This window comes from Pan troglodytes, chromosome 7 (genome assembly GCF_028858775.2).
Source record: "Pan troglodytes isolate AG18354 chromosome 7, NHGRI_mPanTro3-v2.0_pri, whole genome shotgun sequence".
NCBI classification, from domain to species: domain Eukaryota; kingdom Metazoa; phylum Chordata; class Mammalia; order Primates; family Hominidae; genus Pan; species Pan troglodytes.
In genome coordinates this window covers 104,716,093-104,738,746 of record NC_072405.2, presented here as the reverse complement: position 1 = coordinate 104,738,746, position 22,654 = coordinate 104,716,093, and the positions used below count along the sequence as shown (strand labels likewise).

The following is a 22,654-nucleotide window of genomic DNA, read 5'->3' as shown; positions in this document are numbered from 1 at the left end:
AAGAGCGAAACTCCGTCTCAAAAAAATAAATAAATAAACAAGTAACAAACACACACACACACACACACAGACACAGACACACACAAAAACTAGCCGGGCTTTGGTGGAATGCGCCCATAAACCCAGCTACTTGGGAGGCTGAGGCAGGAGAATCCTTTGAACCCGGGAGGTTGGAGGTTCTGGTGAGCCGAGATCGGGCCATTGCACTCCAGCCTGGGCAACAGAGTGAGATGCTATCTCAAAAAAAGAAAAACTAGCCAGGTGTGGTGGCGCATGCCTGTAATCCCAGCTACTCGGGAGGCTGAGGCAGGAGAATCGCTTGAACCCAGGAGGCAGTGGTTGCAGTGAGCCGAGATCGTGCCACTGCACTCCTGCCTGGGCGACAAGAGCGAAACTCCGTCTCAGAAAAAAGAAATTTGGCCAGCCTGGGCAACACAGGGAGACCGCTACAGAAAATAAAAAATTAAAAAAAAAATTAGCTGGGAATGGTAGTGTGCGCCTGTAGTCCCAGCTGCTCAGGAGGCTGAGGTGGGAGGATTGCTTGAGCCTGCGAGGTTAAGGGTGCAGTGAGCTGTGATTGTGCCACTGCACTCCAGTCTGGGCAGCAGAGTGAGACTGTGTCTCAAAACAAGAAATTTGGCTAAGAGAAAAAGTAAGAGACAAGGCAGCAGCTAGAAGGAGATGTTGGGGTCAAAAAGGAAGGTTTTTATTTTTTAGGAGTGGGAGAGGCTTGAGCATATTTGTAGGCTGGGAATAATGACTCATTTATAATAAAAAGTCAGTGGAGAGGGAGATGTTTATGATGTAGGAGTAAACAATAACAATTCCTGGAGCAAGGCTTGGTGGGAGATGAGGACAAGAGTACAAGTGTAGGAGTTTGGTTTTGGGCAGGAGAAAGGGAATCTTGTAAGTATGCAAATATAATACATTTGTAGTCTTGGAGATTGTAAAGAAATTTAAATACTTCTTACTAACAACTTTATTTTTAGTAGAATAGGTGATGCTTTCAGTCACTGAGAAGAAGCTAGTAATTAAATACTTACTAAGTGTTTTTTTCCCACCATATGGAGGAGGTATATTTGGGTATCAGACAAGAGGAAATAAAGGGCCCAGAATGGTTGTGCTAAGGAATTTGGATTTTATTTGTAGAATACGGAAAGGTATTGAATATTTTGGAGTAGCAGATCTGATATGATCAGAGTAATATTCTCAGATTTTGTGTTGCAAGATGTATTGCAATGTAAAAGAAATTAGAGTTACGAGGAAGATAAGATAGTCTGAGGTTTCTAGGTACTGGGTCTTAAGTACTTTGCCCTTAACAGGTAATGAAAAGGCAAATATTGTGCTTATAGTGACAGAGATTGTGAAATAGCCATTATATTATATAATAGTACTAGGACTTGGCAACAGGACCTAGTAGGCGAAGGAAAGTGAGAAGAAGCTAGAGATTTCTAGCCAGGGTAGCAATTGGAGCTGTGGTTTTATTGACAGAAACTGGTAAATTAGGAAGGAGAGTGAACTTTGAAAGGAAAAATGATTGTACTTTGGAGGGTTTGTTTTTGAAGTGGTGGCAAGGCTCTATTGTCCTATGTCAGGTTCCCCAAGAGCACCAAGATTCTCTAGGAGGACTCACAAAACTCAGCATATAATACTCAGCAAAGGAAAAAGGTACCTGGGAGGAAGTTGGGAAAACCAGTTGCAAGCTTCCAGAATCCTCTCACAGTGGAGTCACATAGTGCCTGCCTAATTCTCACAGCAACAGGTTGTGACATGTGTGGAGTGTTGCCTTTTGAGGAAGCTCTTTAGAAACTCGGCACCCAGGCTTTTTTATTTTTTATTTTTAAATAGCAACAGTGACATGTTTTGATACATGTATACATTGTGGAATAATTATATCAAGCTAATTGGCATGCAAATTTTTTTATTGTGGGTAGTCATGTAGGCACTCACTGCCTATCTTATACCAGAATTCCAGACTCCTAGAAGGAAAGCAGGTGTTCAGCATAACCATATTGTTTGCACAAATAATTTAGGCACAAGGAACCATTCTTATCAGTTAGGGGTGCGGGAACCCTCTCGAAATCTAAGTTCCCAGAAGTTAGCCAGTAGCCAACCTTGCAAGGAGACCTCTAAGGATGTGCAGTCTGAGGCTTGCTATTTTAACCATTCTCTGAATGGTCCATAAGGAGGATGCTCTTGGAGCATAGTAATTCTGGAGTTTTGTCTTCTTGAAGGTTCTGTTTGCCTTTGTAGTAAGCAGTTACTGGTGGGTGTTTATTATTGTGAAGTAGAAGCCTGGGTTTAAATAGTAATAGGACTGAAGAAGCAGTTTCAGCTTTTGACAAAATTAAGTTCTGGCCTGTCATTTACTTTTTAGTAGTATTTTGATGGGTTTATGAAAGCTATTGTGTTACCATTTGCAGTGACTAAAATGGAAGAGAATGAGTCAGAATTATAAATAATTTTATTCTTTTTAACATTCAGAAAATTATGATATTCTTACTAATTAAAAATTAAGAAGTTTTCATTAAGCTGCTTCTATCTTGTAGTCAAGAGATGTTTTGACAGATTTTTACCCCATTTTTGAGTATTTGAAAAAATACGATGTTTTGGTTCTTTTTTCTTTAAAATCTGGTTAAGTTTCATTTTTAAAAAGTTGAGGAATGAGATCATGTCCTTTGCAGGGACATAGATGAAGCTAGAAGCCATTATCCTCAGGAAACTAATGCAGGAACAGAAAACCAAATACTGCATGTTCTCACTTACAAGTGGGAGCTGAACGGTGAGAACTCATGGACACAGAGAGGGCAGCAACACACACTGGGGCCTGTTGAAGGAGAACAGAGGGTTGGGGGAGAGCATCAGGACAAATAGCTAATACATGTGGGCTTCATACCTAGGTGATGGGTTGATAGGTGCAGCAAACCACCATGGCACACGTTTACCTATGTAACAAGCCTGCACATTCTGCACATGTACTCCAGAACTAAAAAATTAAAAAAAAAAAAAGAGAGATAAAAAAGTAGATTTTGGAAAAGAGTTTAGGGAGGATGAGGCAAAAGGATCACTTGAGTCCAGAGAATTGCTTAAGACCAGGAGTTTGAGTCCAGCCTGGGCAACATAGCTAGATTTCGTCTCATAAAAGAGTGCTATGTGTGGTAATACTAACTGCTTAAATGTTACAAATTGACAATTTGAAAGCTTTTTCCCTAGAGATACTAATTCAGTCTACTGTAGTAAATCTGAGTATACTATATTTTTCTATAGTACAGTCATCCCTCACTGTCTGCGAAATTGGTTCTCAGACCTCCCTTGGATACCAAAATCCAAGGATGCTCCAGTCTCTGATATAAAATATAAAATGTTGTAGTATTTGCATATAACCTATGCATATCCTCTTGTATACTTGAAGTCATGTCTAGATTACTTATAATACATAGTACAATATAAATGCTCTGTAAATAGTTGTTATACTATTATTGTGTAGGGAATGATGTAAGAAAAAAGTCTGTACATGGTCAGTACAGATACATTCTTTTCTGTCTTTTTTTTTTGAGACAGAGTCTTGCTCTTTCACCTAGCCCAGGCTGGAGTGCGGTGGCATGATCTTGGCTTTCTGCAGCCTCAACCTCCTGGGCTTAAGTGATCCTCCCACCTCAGCCTCCCAAGTAGCTGGGACTACGGGCATGGGCCGCCATGGCCAGCTAATTAAAAAATTTTTGTAGAGACAGGGTCTCACTATGTTGCTCAGGCTGGTGTGAAATTACTGCGCTCAAGTGATCCTCCAGCCTTGGCCTCCCAGAGTGCTGGGATTACAGGTGTGAGCCACCACAGCCAGCCCAGGCTTTTTTTTTTTTTTTTTGATGCAGGGTCTCACTCAGGTTGGAGTGCAGTGGAGCAATCATGGCTCACCACAGCATTGACCTCCCTGGGCTCAGCCTCTTCAGTAGCTGAGACTACAGACATGCGCCACCACACCTGGCTAATTTTTGTATTTTTTGTAGAGACAGGTTTTTGCCATGTTGCCCAGGCTGGTCTTGAGCTCCTGGCCTAAAGTGATCTGCCCGCCTCGGCCTCCCAAAGTGCTTGGGATTGTTAGTGTGAGCAACTGCACCTGTCATCAGATGCACTTTTAAAAAATATTTTCGATTTGCAGTTGGCTTAATCCACAAATGCAGATGTGGAGTGCTGACTGTATATACTATATTTTTCCTAGATACATGAATTTAAATATACCAATATGCCATGAATAAAGTAGGACCATGGTGAAAAAGGAGCATTTGATAAGTGTCCTGGAAAGAAGGCCCAAAATTTAAAGAAAAGCTTGTCAATAATTATTTATTTAACATCTGTTGAGTGCTAACTAGGACAAAGCCTCACAGAACATTCACTCTTATTTGGCCTCATCTAGAGAAGACTTGCCACTCACATTGTGTTTTCAGTTAAAGCAGTATATTACTGAGGATAAGGATTATGGTCATTAAAAATTTTTATCAGTGTCTTGTCTGAATATTGAGTAAATGAAGAATGCTTTGCACTGACTTGACATGTATCAATTAACTCTTCCACAGATATCTTCACAGTCATCACTTCTTGGAGTTGGTTACCTTGCTTCTGTCAATTCCAGTAACAAGTGCTCACCCTGGTGTGCTGCAAGCCACAAAAGATGTTTTGAAGTTTCTTGCACAGTCACAGAAGGGTCTTCTTTTTTTTATGTCGGAATATGAAGCAACAAATTTATTGATCCGAGCTCTGTGTCACTTTTATGATCAAGATGAGGAGGAAGGTCTCCAATCTGATGGTGTTATTGATGATGCATTTGCCTTGTGGCTACAGGACTCAACACAGACATTGCAATGTATTACAGAACTGTTCAGCCATTTTCAGCGTTGTACAGCCAGTGAAGAAACAGACCATTCAGATCTCTTGGGAACCCTGCACAATCTTTATTTGATTACTTTTAATCCTGTGGGAAGATCAGCTGTTGGCCATGTTTTTAGTCTGGAGAAAAATCTCCAAAGTCTTATTACTCTAATGGAGTACTATTCCAAAGAAGCCTTGGGGTAATTTCCTACTTACTCCTTAAATTTTCTATGATGTTAGAAAATCAGATTAACTAATGGTCTAGTTTCTTAAAAGAGGGTGTTATTTTGAGAGGGAAAAACTATAGTTTTGATATAACACAAAACTTGTTAATTAAAGGTTAGAGTGACAGAAATCTCTAAAATATAAGATGTGGCTATAAAGTAATACAGTGGACTCTTTAGCACCTTCCTTCAGTTAACCCATGGTGTTAAAGATTGCAACTGTAGTACCCCCTGCTGTTTTATGCAGAGGGGAATTCTAAGGCACAGGAATACGTACCTTAAGGTATATATTCCTTTTATTCCTCTTACACTTTCTTGCTGGCTCCTGCCCTTGCATTCTAAACCATGCTCTGGATTCAGAATTGCTTTGACTAGATGGGTAAATTGAGAATGATAATGGTTTGAAGAGCCTTCTTGGTAAGGCAGAGGGTTTTATTATATGAGAAGAAAGACATGCCTTATTTCTGGTTCATGTCACACAAGGCAAATGGCATCCAGATAACTGCCCTCATTATGAGGACTGGGTGTATAACTCCTTGAGTGACAGATCTTTTGTGGGGTGCTTATGAAAAGCAAACAGCAATGACTTCCATGCCTAGCTGTATCTTAACAGGTTTATAGTGGAATACTGAGTGTTGAAGGCAGGTGATCATACTCGTTCTTATTTATCCAGATTGGACAAATATTTTGAAGGAGACTAATGAAGTATACTTCCTAACCTTTCATTACTAATGAAGTATACTTGTTAATATTTCATTGTTTTTCTGATCTTATTTCTTAATAGAATTTTACTTTCCATGGTGATATGTATGCTTTTTTATATACTTTTAAGTAATGGTTTCAGGTGAATTGGATATGAACTGTAAAATCTGATTTCTTGTCTTCAGACAATTAGTCATGTTTTATTGTAAATGTCCTTGATCTCTTTAAAGCCAAGTAGAAGAAAATTTTTAAAAATTGTTCCTAAAAAATTGTTTTTGTATCCAAAACTTAAAAACCTTATTTTGTTTCAGTGATTCCAAATCTAAGAAGTCAGTAGCTTATAATTACGCATGCATACTTATTTTGGTGGTGGTTCAGTCTTCCAGTGATGTTCAAATGCTAGAACAACATGCAGCATCTCTCTTGAAGCTTTGTAAAGCAGATGAAAATAATGCTAAATTGCAAGGTATGGTACTTAAAGTTATTTTAAGCATTTGTAATATGTGAAGGAACAAACCTTTGAATATCTGTAATTAGTCCTTCATCATGTTTTGATAATATACCTAGTAATACTGTTTTTAACTTCCTGAAATTACTTTTTATGAAGACAGTTTATAAAAACTAAAGGTTGATAAAATGTTTTAGTATATAAACAAAATAGTTTTTACAAGTACCTTTTCTGGAAAGTCATGAAAATTGGTGGTTTGTTGAAATTTCTAATCAAAATGGAAGAGTTTAAAGACAAACTCAAGGCCGGGTGCAGTGGCTCATGCCTGTAATCCCAGCACTTTGGGAGGCCAAGGCGGGTGGATCACCTGAGGTCAGGAGTTCAAGACCAGCGTGACCAACAAGGTGAAACTCCATCTCTACTAATACAAAAATTAGCTGGGCGTGCTGGCACACGCCTGTGGTTCCAGCTACTCGGGAGGCTGAGGCAAGAGAATTGCTTGAACCCGGGAGGTGGAGGTTGCAGTGAGCCAAGATTGCACCACTGTGCTCCAGCCTGGGCAACAGAGCAAGACTCCATCTCAAAAAAAAGACTCAAAAGTTTAGTTTTGGGTATAGTTTTCCTCTGTGTGTTTTGCTGTGTATGTATTTCTACATAAAACACAAACTACAACTTAGAAATCTAGTTGTGGAGTAACACATTTGTGCTATCCTCAAAAGTAAATAATAGTAAATATGAATATTATTTTTTAAAGTATATAAATGTGTATTGAATGACATTTATGGGAAACCTTATGTGGGCAGCCTTGACAAGTTTAATATACCTAATCATAAGTTTTAAATTATTTTATTTTGGTTCCTCGTTTTCTGACCTTATCAAGTAGAAAATTTGATAACGTTGAGTAAATATTGTAAAAATGCTTTAAAATAGCATGTGGCCTCTTCTTTTCTTTTTAATCCTAAATTTTACTTGTGATAGCTCCAGTAAAAGTTGGGTAGTAAACTCAACTTTCCATTCTGGGAGTAGATTTTTTTCCTGAAGAATGCGTTTATAAAAGGAGGGCACACAGTGTCTTCAAAGGTATTATTAGTGCGTTAGTACTTTTTCTGGGTGTTGGGTATTCTGGTATTTGTTTTATTACTATTTCTTATATCTTTGAGCTATATATTCTATATATAAGAAAGATTTAATTTTAAAATGCATGGGGAAAATTGTACAGCTGTAATTCTTGTGGAGGAGTGTAGAACCAAGGAAAGACCTGGCTACTGTTTTCTATTTCCTATATGGCATCTGGAACTGGTATTTCACTTTTTACATTGGAGTGCTTTTCTAGAAACATTTTTGGTGATAGAATATAGGAGTTATGGTATAGCTTCTGGGAGAGTTTTGAGTTTGTTTGCAGTAAATGGCAGATTGTATTTGTGTTTATTCTATAAACAAAGTTTGCTGTCATTCTTTTGGGGTGATAGTAATTTTATAAAGGCAAATTTGGAAGTTGACAGAATTAAAATTTCATGTTAGAGGAAAAGGCACTCAGCAAAATATCTCCCCTTGGGTTTCATTCCTTTAGAAATTAATAAATTTTGTTTATACTTTTTTTGGGTGGGTGTGAGAGGCAGTGGCAAAGATAGGTGAATAAACACTATGTTACATTAATTTATAAGCAGTCTATTTTGTATGTATGTACATTTTTTTTGAGACAGAGTCTCGCGCCATCTCCAGGCTGGAGTGTAGTGGTGTGATCTCGGCTCACTGCAACTTCCTCCTCCCGGGTTCAAGTGATTCTTCTGCCTCAGCCTCCCTAGTAGCTGGGACTACAGGTGCGTGCTACCATGCCCAGCTAATTTTTGTATTTTTAGTAGGGACTAAAGTAGGGATGGGGTTTCACCATGCTGGCCAGGATGGTCTCCATCTGTCGATCTCGTGATCCACCCGCCTCAGCCTCCCAAAGTGCTGGTATTACAGGCGTGAGTCACCACGCCCAGCCCTATTTTGTAATTTTTTAATGTTGTAAATTGTTGTAAAAATTCATTTTAATTATATAGACTATTTAAGCATGTAAACATCTAAATTTGCATAAACCAGATAACTAAGAGTAGGCACTTCTTTCATTTTAAAAATAAATTGTTTAAGCTGGGCGCGGTGGCTCACACTTGTAATTCCAGCACTTTGGGAGGCTGAGGTAGGTGGATCACTTGAACCCAGGAGTTTGAGACCAGACTGGGCAACATGGTGAAACCCCATCTCTACAAAAAATACAAAAATTAGCCAGGTGTGGTAATGCACGCCTGTAGTCCTAGCTACTTTGGAGGTTGAAGCAGGAGGATTGATTGAGTTGAGGAAGCTGAGACTGCAGTGAGCCGTGATCACACTGCTGCACTTCAGCCTGGGCAACAGAATGAAAAACTTGTTTAAAGAATTAGATACAAGTTGTAATCCCAGCACTTTGGGAGGCTGAGGCGGGCGGATCACGAGGTCAAAAGTTCGAGACCAGCCTGGCCAACATGGTGAAACCCCGTCTCTGCTAAAAATACAAAAATCGGCCAGGTGTGGTGGCAGGTGCCTGTAATCCCAGCTACTCGGGAGGCTGAGGCAGGAGAATTGCTTGCATCCAGAAGGCAGAGGTTGCAGTGAGCCAAGATTACGCCTTTGTACTCCAGCCTGTGCAACAAGAGCGAAACTCCGTCAAAAAAAAAAAAAAAAGAATTAGATACATGTCCATCCCTGCATGAAGTTTAGATGATTGAAATCAACATGGACCTAATAATGATTTTCTTTGGAAAAAATATTTACTTTCTTTGTTATAAAGCCTTCTATTTTAAAATATTATAAATTATTTTTCTTTTTAAGAACTTGGCAAGTGGCTTGAACCTCTGAAAAACCTTAGATTTGAAATTAACTGCATCCCAAACTTAATTGAGTATGTTAAGCAGGTAAGTGTAAAACTTAAAAGTGCTTTGACTTTTTGAAACTGTGTGGTAGTACATGGTGATACTGCATTGAATCACTTGTGTAGATAATGTAGACATTGTTAAGTGTCCTTGATTGATTTATTAGACTTTGTAGGTACAGGTTGGTATATGCATATAGATGGACGTGTGATTATATGCATATGTGAACACACGTGCACATAACCCTGTGTACTGTACTACTTTTCCCTACTGGATTCTGTCCTATTTTTTCCCTCTGAAATGGAAATAGTATCACCTACCATCTTGATGACATTTATAAGTGTTTTAAATGCTGTAGTCATGTAACATATAACTGTTTCAGCTATTCAGAATATGATGTGCCATCATATTCTTCCGTGTTCTTACTCTGAACCTCAAATGACATCTAGAACTTTTCATTACATTTTCTTTTATTTAGGAGAAGTACAATTAATATCCTGTAAATTTAGATGGTCATGTATTCTGGGTACTTGTGCATGGTTGAGTGACTATTAACAAGATGCTCAATAAATGGCGATGGTTTGAGTAAAACTATTTAATCAGTAAGAAATTTAGTTCTAGAAATGTGAATTACATGCTGTAGTTAAGAGTTGATTTTTATGTAAATCTTTATCCCATTAATTATGATATTATAAGTGGTTCTCATCCCAACATGGTCTATAAAAAGTTGATCCAAGACTGAAACTTCACTCTGTGTCTCCCTGCTGCCTTATGTAATTTGTGGAATTACAAGGAAAAGGATTAGAATAAAAGAAAAGCTAAAATGAGGTAGTAACTTTTTTTTTTTTTTTTTTGGTCTAGACTCTACTATGAGCTAAGAGATAGTAACGTTTTTTGAATGTTATTTCTTCCAAGGTTTTTTTGTTTTGTTTTGTTTTGTTTTGAGATGGAGTCTTGCTCTGTCACCCAGACTGGAGTGCAGTGGCTCGATCTCAGCTCACTGCAACTTCCATCTTCCAGATTCAAGCAATTCCCTGCCTCAGCCTCCCAAGTAGCTGGGATTACAGGCATGTGCTACCACGCTTGGCTAATTTTTGTATTTTTAGTAGAGACGAGGTTCCACCATGTTGGCCAGGCTGTTTTCAAACTCCCAACCTCAGGTGATCCACCCGCCACGGCCTCCCGAAGTGCTGGGATTACAGGCATGAGCCACCACACCCAGCCCCAAGTTTTTAAACAATTGATAATGCTGTTCTGTGAAAGCTAAGAAAACTGAAACATAACTATTTGTTACCTAGAAACATAGCATAGGCAGGTGCTAAGGACATAGGCAATTGTATTTGTTTTTCCTCTAACCTGTGCCCCACTTGGCTACAATACTAGACTCTGTTGGTATCTGCATTTAAAAAAATGTATGCCATGTAGGCCAGAAACATTCCTTGCTGCTTCCTCACTTTTGAATGAAGTTTAGTACTCACAGCGCTTTTTATTTTTATTTTTTTTGAGACAGGGTTTCACTGTGTCACCCAGGCTGGAGTGCAATGGCACAATCACAGTTTACTCTAGTCTTGACCTCCCAGGCTAAAGTGATCCTTCCACCGCAGCCTCCTGAGTAGCTGGGACTATAGGCACGCACCGTCATGCCTGGCTGATTTTTTAATATTTTGTAGAGGCAGGGTCTCACTATGTTGCCCAGGTTGGTCTCTAACTCCTGGGCTCAAGCAATCCTTCCACCTCAACCTCTCAGAGTGCTGGAATTATAGGTGTGAGCCACTGCACTCAGCCTCCACAGGACTTTTTAAATATAGTCATTGCTTCATTTTTGGCAGAGAAGATGTATGAAAAGAGTATATAGAAAGTAGCCATTGTAAACTCATAATACAGGGAGTTTCATATATTTCTTTATGTTATCTTTGTTCTAGTTGGTTCTTTTCAGTGAATTTGTGCATTACAGTTCTTTTTATTTACATAATATTGTATATAGTACAACATATGCCAGAGATCAAATAATCTTGATAAATTCATTTAACTCTAGGGCCTTGTTCATGTTTTAAATTTACTTAATAAATATAAAATATTGTATGTTCTTAACTTGAAGCTCATATTTTCAAGTAATTCCCTGTCTGGAATTTTCTGTTGATCTCATGGGTACTAAGAAACAAAATATTCTGTTCATTTTCATTTTTAAAGAATATCGATAACTTGATGACCCCAGAAGGAGTTGGCCTTACCACTGCCTTACGTGTTCTCTGTAATGTTGCATGCCCACCACCTCCTGTTGAAGGTAATGTGGCTACTATATTTTAAAAACTACGATTCTTAAGCCTAGAATAAATATCATTTATTAAATATTTAATTATTAAACATCATTTATTTAATGAAAAATATCATTTTTTATTAAAGTAATTAAATATTTGTCATAATAAAAATCATTTATTATAAATATAATTATCATAAATATTAAATATTCACTTTAATTAATAATTCTTAATCAGTTATTAACATATAAGTAATTAGTTTTGTTTCTTTTCCTTATCCTATATAAAGGTCAACAGAAAGATCTGAAATGGAATCTTGCCGTTATTCAGCTTTTTTCTGCTGAAGGAATGGACACGTTTATTCGAGTTCTGCAAAAATTGAACAGTATTCTGACTCAGCCTTGGAGGCTCCATGTCAACATGGGGACTACCCTTCACAGAGTTACTACTATTTCAATGGCTCGCTGCACACTCACTCTTCTTAAAACTATGTTAACGGAACTCCTGAGAGGTGGATCCTTTGAGTTTAAGGACATGCGTGTTCCTTCAGCGCTTGTTACTTTACATATGCTCCTGTGCTCTATCCCCCTCTCAGGTCGTTTGGATAGTGATGAACAGAAAATTCAGAATGATATCATTGATATTTTACTGACTTTTACACAAGGAGTTAATGAAAAACTCACAATCTCAGAAGAGACTCTGGCCAATAATACTTGGTCTTTAATGTTAAAAGAAGTTCTTTCTTCAATCTTGAAGGTTCCTGAAGGATTTTTTTCTGGACTCATACTCCTTTCAGAGCTGCTGCCTCTTCCATTGCCCATGCAAACAACTCAGGTATCACTTCCATATAACATGCATCTTATAAATGACTGCAGTAACACTTTTTAAAAAGCCAGTGATTTTGTTAAAAAACAAAAACCCTCATCTCCCTTCCTCCCAAAAAGACATAAAATAACCGGATGAGGGGGAGATAAAACTGAAACAAGTTGGTCATTGAGGAAATATGGGGGTAACATTTTAAATAAATTTTTGTTAAAGTGAGTTTTATTATGCTGTTATGTATGTTTGTACTTACATATTTCTGTTATTTTAAATCCTTTCCCCCGCACCTTACCATGTGTTAGAATTTGCCAATAACTAGATTGCTTCACCAATGGACTCTGCTCAACTAACTGCTAACCTGAGAACAATAAGATTTTTTAGACTCATTGAATTCAAGCAAATGTTTAACTGTATAATAGAAAATTAAATGTTTTAAGCATGCAGTAAAAATGTTCTTTTCATAACATTTCTTCCTGAACAGTTTTTGTGACTATAAATAAATATTTAAAAATCTACGTACACACACATTATACTTTTTTAACAGGTTATTGAGCCACATGATATATCAGTGGCACTCAACACCCGAAAACTGTGGAGCATGCACCTTCATGTTCAAGCAAAGTTGCTCCAAGAAATAGTTCGCTCTTTCTCTGGCACAACCTGCCAGCCCATTCAACATATGTTACGGCGTATTTGTGTTCAATTGTGTGACCTTGCCTCACCAACTGCACTTCTGATTATGAGAACTGTGTTGGATTTGATTGTAGAAGACTTGCAAAGGTATTTTCATTTTGCATTAAAAATTTTTTCCTCAAATTATTTTTGACACATATATTTTTTCCCTTACAATTTGGAAACTAGGGTTTGGAATGCCCAGATATCATATATACATGTAAATATACACATATACCTACATATGCACACATATGTATATATGAATACTTGTAGACTTTTAAAATTAGAAAGCTTTATTTCATCATTTCATGTGCAAGATATCTTGAAGGTCTTGATTTGGGATTTTCAAATGGTGGATCCTAAAGAAGTACTCTGATTTAAGAAAATATATTATTAGAAACCTGAATTTATAAAATTTTTGCAGTCATTGTAAAATTCCAGAGAATTTGTCATTATACCCAAGGAATTAAATGTTTTATGCAAAATTTGTGTAAGTTGATGTGTATTGAGAAATAAATACTAGTTAAACAATGCCTTAAGGTCAAGAACTTTGTTTACTAAATGTATCGATTTTATTTCAGCACTTCAGAAGATAAAGAAAAACAGTATACTAGCCAAACCACCAGGTTGCTTGCTCTTCTTGATGCTCTGGCTTCACACAAAGCTTGTAAATTAGCTATTTTGCATCTAATTAATGGAACTATTAAAGGTGATGAAAGATATGCAGAGATATTCCAGGATCTTTTAGCTTTGGTGCGGTCTCCTGGAGACAGTGTTATTCGCCAACAGTGTGTTGAATATGTCACATCCATTTTGCAGTCTCTCTGTGATCAGGTATTTATAGTTATTTTATAAAGTCTCTCTCTCTGTGTGTGTGTGTGTGTGTGTGTGTGTGTATTTAAGCATCTTGATGTAAATTTTGGCTGTGAATGAACAGCTGTCATCTATGTTTTATTATTCCTGCTATTGTTCATGGGTTTCTCTGAAGAGCTTTTTTCTTTCCTTTATAAGATCATAACCTTGGGTAATTGCTTTATGTGCCAGTGTTTCTGTATTTTTTAGGGTCTAATTCATTTTCCTTCCAATTACGTTACACACCAAGTCATTCTTTTTTTTTTTGAGATGGGGTCTCATTCTGTCGCCCAGGCTGGAGTGCAATGGCGCGATCTCAGCTCACTGCAGCCTCTGCCCCACTGGGTTCAAGTGATTCTCCTGCCTCAGCCTCCTGAGTAGCTGGGATTACAGGCACACACCACCACACCTGGCTAATTTTTGTATTTTTAGTAGAGACAGGGTTTCACCATGTTGGTCAGGCTGGTCTTGAACTCCTGACCTCAGGTGATCCACCTGCCTCGGCCTCCCAAAGTGCTGGGATTACAGACGAGAGCCACCATGCCTGGCTACACCAAGTCATTCTTAAATTTCATAGCTTGGTTGAATTAATATGTTCTCTTGTTAGGGCAATCTTTGAAGGCTACTACACTTTTAGTGTGTTTCAGACTACTTTGCTTATAGATGTTGGCTAAAGTAGTAGTATCTTTTCCTGTTGTCTATATTATTGACTTCCAGTTTATAGTTTCATGGGTTAATGAGAATTGTTTTAACTTTTAAAGCCCATTATGATTGAGATCTTTGGAGATTTCTATGCCTAATGGCATTTTAGCTTGTCAGAATGCTCTTGCTAAGTGGTCATCAAATGTGATTTTTTTTTTTTCAGGCAGAATAGAGTCCCATGTTGGAAGACTGTCTTTTTCTACCTTAACAAATATTCAGTTTGGTTACATTTAAGACTCAGGGCAAGAAAGAACTTTTTTTTTTTTTTTTTGTATGACTTGTTTTCACAAAGAAGGGGACCTGGTAGAAAGGGTATTCTAAGTCCTTGTACCTCAAAGTGTCCATTTGGTTGGTATTTCTTGTATAATCCACTTTGGGTTGCATGACTACATTGAATAGCGCTGTGGCATCCTAGCTGCCTTGGTCACACGAATCTCATTGATGGCCTCACTTTGCTATGTTTTCCTTCTGATTCGAGCCTTGTTGTATAGTTTAAGCCAAGTTGAATACGAGTTTGCAGTATATTGAAGTAATTAAAGATGATAAAACATAATGAAAAATGCTCTTGTAAAATTTAGTTTACTTCTGGCCGGGCATGGTGGCTCACGCCTGTAATCCCAGCACTTTGGGAGGCTGAGATGGGCGGATCACAAGATCAGGAGTTTGAGACCAGCCTGGCCAATATGGTGAAACCCCATCTCTACTACAAAAAAACTAGCTGGGCGTGGTGTCATGCATCTGTAGTCCCAGCTACTTGGGAGGCAGAGGCAGGAGAATTGCTTGAATCTCATAGTAGGCGGAGGTTGCAATGAGCCGAGATTGCGCCACTGCACTCCTGGGCAATAGAGGGAGACTTCGTCTCAAAAAAAAATTCAGTTTACTTCTATAAAGAGTAGCGGGAGTTTTTAGAGTTATCATTAGCTAAACTTGCTTAGCACTGGAAAACTTGAATTTAGAAGTATATATATATACTTACATATATACACATATATACATATATACGTATATACATATATACACATATGTATATACATATATACATATATACATATATATACATATATGTATATATATAAAGTAGAGGGAAATATTTGATTGAAAGACTGTGGTTAAATGTTCATCTCCTCTATCCATCCAACTTTCTGATATTTTAAATTGCAGGGGGCTTTTTGTTTTTTTGTTTGTTTGTTTTTGAGATGGAGTCTGGCTCTGTTGCCCAGACTGGAGTGCAGTGGCACAGTCTTGGCTCAATGCAACCTCCGCCTCCTGGGTTCAAGTGATTCTTCTGCCTCAGCCTCCCAGTAGTTGGGATTACATGCGTGTGCCACCATGCTTGGCTAATTTTTGTATTTTCGGTAGAGAGGGTGTTTCACCATGTTGGCCAGGCTCGTCTTGAACTCCTGGCCTCAAGTAATCCACTTGCCTTGGCCTCCGAAAGTGCTGGGATTACAGGTGTAAGCCACTGTGCCGAGCCTTAAATTGCAGTATTAATGTATATTAAACTTTATTTCTGGCTGGGCACAGTGGCTCATGCCTGTAATCCCAGCACTTTGGGAGGCCGAGGCAGGCGGATCACCTGAGGTCGGGAGTTCAAGACCAGCCTGACCAACATGGAGAAACCCCGTCTATACTAAAAATACAAAATTAGCCGGGTGTGGCGCTGCATGCCTATAATCCCAGCTACTCGGGAGGCTGAGGCAGGAGAATTGCTTGAACCTGGGAGGCGGAGGTTGCAGTGAGCCGAGATCATGCCATTGTACTCCAGCCTGGGCAACAAGAGTGAAACTCCGTCTCAAAAAAAAAAAAAAGAAAAACTTTATTTCTCTGAAAAGTTTCTTTATAAACCAAAAAAGATACAAATGAATAAATAATACAGTAAGTTAATTATTTTAGTACAAAATACTTTTTACCTTTAACCTATTGAAAACAGAAACTATACTTACTGCAATACTGAAAGAAAAAAAATTTTAAAGATGTTGTTTTAAAGTAAAAGTAAATCAAAATATTTAAATATTTATTCCTTTAGGTGTGTATCCTTGTATTAACTTTTTTAAAAGGGAAAAGTAATTTCATTATTCTTAATGTGTTTATATGTTTGGGATGGGACAGTAGCAACAATATTTTAATGAGATAGTTATTGAATATTCATTGCTATGTATTTCTCAAAAGTGCTAAGTGATGGTGATAATTATTTAAAAAATCGATTTTTTTTTCCCTGCTCCCCACAGGACATTGCACTTATCTTACCAAGCTCTTCTGAAGGTTCTATTTCTGAACTGGAGCAGCTCTCCAATTCTCTACCAAATAAAGAATTGATGACCTCAATCTGTGACTGTCTGTTGGCTACGCTAGCTAACTCTGAGAGCAGTTACAACTGTTTACTGACATGTGTCAGAACAATGATGTTTCTTGCAGAGCATGATTATGGATTATTTCATTTAAAAAGGTAATGATTTGTCTAATTTAATATACTCTCAGATTTAATTTTTTCATTCTGTCACTGCTCCTTCACCCCACATTAATTCATACCTATTGTAGAAAGTTGAAGAAATGATTTCTTTCGTGGGAGAAATTTTGTGTGTATGGAAAAGATTAATTAGCAATGAAAGGTCATGCTAATAATAGAATCTTTTGGATTAAAGATATAAAATGAATAGATACACAAATTACTGTGGGCATGGTACAGTATCTGGAAGGAAATCTCACTGTTCCAGGGATGGTAATTCATGCCTTAAGGTCTTTGTTTCGTTGTTGTATCCTCAGAAGTGATGGATGCTAGAGGGATTTTATAGATCTTAAAGCTAAAATGCAGATTCTGTGTACAGTTCCTCAGTATCTATGGGGAATTGGATACCAAAATCTACAGGTGCTCAAGTCCATTATATAAAACAGTACAGTATTTCTCTTGTATACTTGAAATCACCTTAGATTACTTATAATACCTAATAATACAGTGTGAATGTTATGGAAGTAATTTTTTTGCTGTATCTTAAAATTTGTATTTTTTTATTCATATTGTTATTTATTTATTTATAATATTTTCATTCCATGGTTGGTGGAATCCGTGGATGCAGAATCCATGGGTATGGAGAGCTGACCATATTTTGTTTTCTAGAGGAATGGCTGGGACAAAATTAATCTGAAATTATATAAATAGCTGAGCATGGTGGCTCATACCTATAATTTCAGCACTTCAAGAGACTGAGGTGGGAGGATCACTTGAGCCCAGTAGTTCAAGTTTAGCCTGGGCAACATAGGGAGACTTATCTCTATAAAAAAAATTTACAAATTAGTTGGGCATGATGGCACACACCTGTAGTCCCAACTACTTGGGAAGCTGAGGTGGGAGGATTGCTTGAGCCTGGAAGGTCAAGGCTGCAGTGATCACGCCACTGCAGTCTAGTTGGGGCAACAGAGGGAGACCTTGTCTCAAAAAAAAAAGAAAAAGAAATGATATAAACCTCAGACTGCTCACTGTCTCAAGTATAATTTCTACTCTAATTTTTCTGCCCATGCCCTGATGTTTTTCTTTGCTGGGAGAAGGAAGAGGGAAGATACCTGGCTAGTGCTTAGATTTATTAAACTACATGGGATTATGAGATAGTAAGGAGGAGGAAACATACTTTTGCCTCTTTCTCATTAATTCTTGCAGCATTGGTTGAAAACTTACATTGCAGGTACTGTGTTTGGTGCTGGCTCTTCCTTTCTCCATCTCCTTGTCCTGATGTACCTGCATCTTCTGTATTCGCTCTCAGTTGATGGCACCTGCTTCACATCCATTCCTCATGCTCTGCCCCCATCCAGTCTCTCACCAAAGCCTTTAACCTTTTTCCTATTGCCAAGATATTTACTCCATGTCCTTTGAAACTCACCTCATACACTGCACTTCCAAAAAAGCCAAAAAGCTTTCCTAGTTGGGTTAGGTACTCCCACAAATATTTTTTGTATACCTGTGCTATCGTATTATCTATGATTTTGTTGGGTTTCCTAGACTTAATGTTTCTGGTCCTTTTTTCTTATCTGTAACCTTGTCCTAAGTCCTCTTAACCTATTCCCTTTTTCCCTTTTAGCCCTTATCTCTCTGCTAAGCTCCAAGTAACCCATTAATCTACTTGACATTTCTACTTGACTATCTAATGGCATCTCATTAAGTCCTGTGGCTTATTTCTCCAAAATACATCCTGAATCTGATCCTTCTTCTCCACCTCCGTAGCTATTACCTTTATCCAGGCCACTATCATTTCTTGCATAGCCCATTGCAATAGCCTCCTAATTGGTCTCCTTGCTTCCACCATTTGGCTCTCTAAAATTCGTTCTCTCAGAAGCCAAAGTAATCTTTTAAAACTTAAACAGGATTTCTACTGAAATCCTTCTAATGGTTTTCTATTGTACCTCAATTAAAATTCAAACTCTCTATAATGATCTGTAAGGCTCACCAGGATATTAAAAACCCTTGAACAAAGATGAAGACCTGAAAGAGGTGAGGAACAAAACATGCTAATATCCTGGGGAGAACAATTGCAAAAGCATGCTTCATATGTCTGAGAAACAGCTCTGAGGCCACAGTGAGAGCCCTCGGAGTGAGCAAGGAGAAAAATGATAGGATGTCTGGTTATGGAGGTAATGGGGGTACAAAATGGGGGAAAGATCATCAAGGGCCTTTAGGCTTATGATACGGGCCATTGTCAGGTTTTGAGCAGAGATACAGTATGACCTGGGTTTTTTTTTTTTTTTTTTAATTTTATTTTTTGTTGAGATGGAGTCTTGCTCTATCGCCCAGGTTGGAGTGCAGTGGCACAATCTCAGCTCACAGCAACCTCTGCCACCCGGGTTCATGTGATTCCCCTGCCTCAGCCTCCCAAGTAGCTGGGACTACAGGCATGCACCACCACACCCAGTTAATTTTTTGAATTTTTAGTAGAGAGCGGGTTTCACCATGTTGGCCAGGCTGGTCTTGAACTCCTGACCTCAGGTGATCCTCCTGCCTTGGCCTCACAAAGTGTTGGGATTACAGGCATGAGCCACTGTGCCCAACCTGTTTTTTTTTTTGTTTTTTTGTTTTTTTTTAATTAACAGGTCACCATATACTTTTTCTTATATAGTCCTGTGGCAGGTTACACTTTTTTAAAAAGTTTTTTTGGAGATAATTTTAGACTTTCAGAAGAACTGCAAAAATAATAGTGTAGTGTTCAGGTGTGCCCTTCACCCACCTTACACTTGTATTATCCTCTTACATAACTGTATAATACTTACCAAAACTAAGAAATTAATGTTGTCATACTACTATTAACTAACATACAGATTTTATTTGAATTTTCTATTACTATGTTTTTTCCTGTTCCAGGATCCAATGTAAGATCTTACATTGCATTGCATCCTTTGTCTCCCCTTTCCTTATCTTTCATGACCTTGACATTTTTGGAGAGTACTGCTCACTTGTTTTGTAGAATGTCCCTCAATTTGAGTTTGTCTGATATTTTCTCATAATTAGATTGACATTATGCTTTGTTGATAGGGATATTACAGAGGCAATGTGCCTTTTTCAGTGCATCATATCAGGAAATACATGATGTTTCTATATATTACTGATGATACTGACCTTGATCACTTGGCTGAAGTGCTATCTTCTAGGATTCTGCACTGAAAACTTATTAATTTCCCATTTTTAATTACTAAATATTTTGGAGACTATACTTTGAGATATTATGATATCCACATGTCCTATTTATGCCAAAAACTTTCATCCACCATTTTTAGTATCTGTCAGTGTAGATCTTGGCAAGATATGGCAGTTATTACTGTGGTGGTGTAATGGTGATTTTCTATTCCCTTCATTCCTTTTTACTTACTAATTTTCCTTCCATAAGGAAGAGTTGTTGCTTCTCCTGCATTGGTTTATCCAGATATTTATATCAATGTGAATTCATAGACATTAATTTTTTTCATTGTATATAATTCAATACTATCCTTACTTATTTTGTTGTTCATCTTATTCCAACTCTGGCCACTAGGGATCTTTCAGGTTGGCTTCTGTGCCCTTTTCATATGCTCTTGACTTTTTAAATTTATATATTTGTAAAATTTTACTTTAAGTTCTGGGATACATGTGCAGAACGTTCCGGTTTGTTACATAGCTCTGACTTAAAAAAAAATTTTTTTTAAGTACTTCCTATTGCTAGTACCACAAGGTGTTCCAGGATCAGCTTGTATGTTCCCTGTTCCAGCCAAGATGGACTTGTTCTCCAAGGAGCCCCTGGTTCCTTTTATTGGGGAATATTTAGAAACCAGGATCTGGGCTCTGGGTGTGTTTATTGCTCTTAGGATGTCACTGATTTTGGTGTGTCTCATTGGATAGAGCTGGGAAATATACGTATGTATCCTAATTCATCACACATTTACATACATTTACTTTCTTTTTACATTTTATCTACATAAAACAGATACATATTTTAAAATTAATTTATTTAAATATTAAAAGTTCTGTTAATTATAAAATTTATTTTAAAACAATAAATTTATTAATTTATATATATGTTTTTGAGAAAATTAATTCATACTAATACTTGGTGGGTTTTTTTGTCTGTTTGTTTGTTTTGAGATAGGGTCTAACTCTGTTGCCTAGGCTGGAGTGCAGTGGCATGATCTCGGCTCACTGCAGCCTTTGCCTCCCGGGCTCAAGCACTTCTCCTGATCCTCCTTTATTTGCATGAAAAAGATATTTCATGCAAGTTGAAAAAGACAAAGAGGGATATTATATAATAATAAAAGGCCTTGTCCAATAGGAAAATATTACAATCCTAAACATATATGCACCTAACACTGGAGCTTTGAAATTTATAAAACAATTAATCGTAGACCTAAGAAATAAGATAGACAGCAACACAATAATAGTGGGGGACCTCAATACTCCACTGAAAGCATTAGAGAGGTCATCAAGATAGAAACTCAACAAAGAAACAACAGATTTGAACTATACCTTGGAACAAACGGACTTAACAGTTAGATACAGAACATTCCATCCAACAACCACAGAATATACATTCTACTGAATAGTGCATGGAAATTTCGTGCACTGCCTCAACCTTCCAAGTACTACTACAGGCACAAGCCACCATGCCTGGCTAATTTTTGTATCTTTTGTAGAGCCGGGGTTTCACCTGGTGCCCAGGCTGGTCTCGAACTCCTGGGCTCAAGTGATCCACCTGTCTCTGCCTTCCAAAGTGCTGGGATTATAGGCGTGAGCCACCACACCTGGCCCATACTAATACTTTGACTTTGATCCAGTACCAGAAGTGAATTCTAGCCTTTTCCCTTTCTTGATTATTTTATTCTCTAACAGAAATTCAGCTCTCATTATCTATATTTGCTTATTTGTTTAGCCCTAGTTTACAAATGAAGTAGCAGTCTCAAACTCATTACTAAACCGTACTCCAGTGGGAAACAAATTGAGCAATGGGAGTACAGTGTTTGTATATGGTTCTTTTTGTCTTTAGCCTTAGTGTATCCAGTCAAAAAACTGTTTTTCAGAGTTATTTATGTCAGCTTATTTCTTCCCTGTCTCCTTCAGTTTGGTTATATGGTTCATTTGTAATATAGTTAGATTCATTGGTCATAGTCTGCATTCTTATTTTTTCCCTCATATCCTTATTGGTTGTTTTTTTTTTTTTTTCGAGATGGAATCTCACACTGTTCCCTGGGCTGGAGTGCAATGGTGCGATCTCGGCTCACTGCAACCTGCGCCTCCTGGGTTCAAGTGATTCTCCTGCCTCAGCCTCCCGAGTAGCTGGGATTACAGGCGCCTGCCACCATGCCTGGCTAATTTTTTGTATATATTTTGTTTTTTTAGTGGAGACAGGGTTTCACTATGTTGGCCAGGCTGGTCTCGAACTCCTGACCTCGTGATCCGCCTGCCTCGGCCTCTCAAAGTGCTGGGATTACAGTCATGAGCCACTGCGCCCAACCCCTTGTTGATTTTTAAAAAAATTATATCTAGTCAAATTTATGTTTTATGGTGTACAGTTCTATGTGTTTTGACAGATGCTTAGAGTCATGTAGTTCTTATTGGTGACTAATTTTCTAGCAATCTGGGTTGTTTTCAAATTTTGGTGGTTATGAATAAAGCTTTGCACACAGGTTTTTGTGTGAATCTCAGTTTTCATTTCTCTTGGGTAGACACTTAGGAGTGGGGTTACTGGGTTGTATGATAGGTGTGTGTTT

General features: G+C 37.8%; 1 protein-coding gene across 8 annotated transcripts in view; it reads left to right on the top strand.

Moving 5' to 3' along the window:
* Positions 1-22,654, top strand: part of VIRMA (vir like m6A methyltransferase associated) — a 64,477-nt gene that overhangs the window by 29,692 nt on the left and 12,131 nt on the right. For all 8 annotated transcript variants that reach the window (XM_519860.8, XM_024345233.3, XM_009455665.4 and 5 more), the window contains 8 exons: positions 4,572-5,063; positions 6,101-6,255; positions 9,088-9,170; positions 11,319-11,412; positions 11,676-12,220; positions 12,753-12,988; positions 13,465-13,717; positions 16,666-16,883. In XM_519860.8, coding sequence (XP_519860.5) covers positions 4,572-5,063; positions 6,101-6,255; positions 9,088-9,170; positions 11,319-11,412; positions 11,676-12,220; positions 12,753-12,988; positions 13,465-13,717; positions 16,666-16,883 — 2,076 coding nt within the window. The remainder of the gene's footprint in view (positions 1-4,571; positions 5,064-6,100; positions 6,256-9,087; positions 9,171-11,318; positions 11,413-11,675; positions 12,221-12,752; positions 12,989-13,464; positions 13,718-16,665; positions 16,884-22,654) is intronic.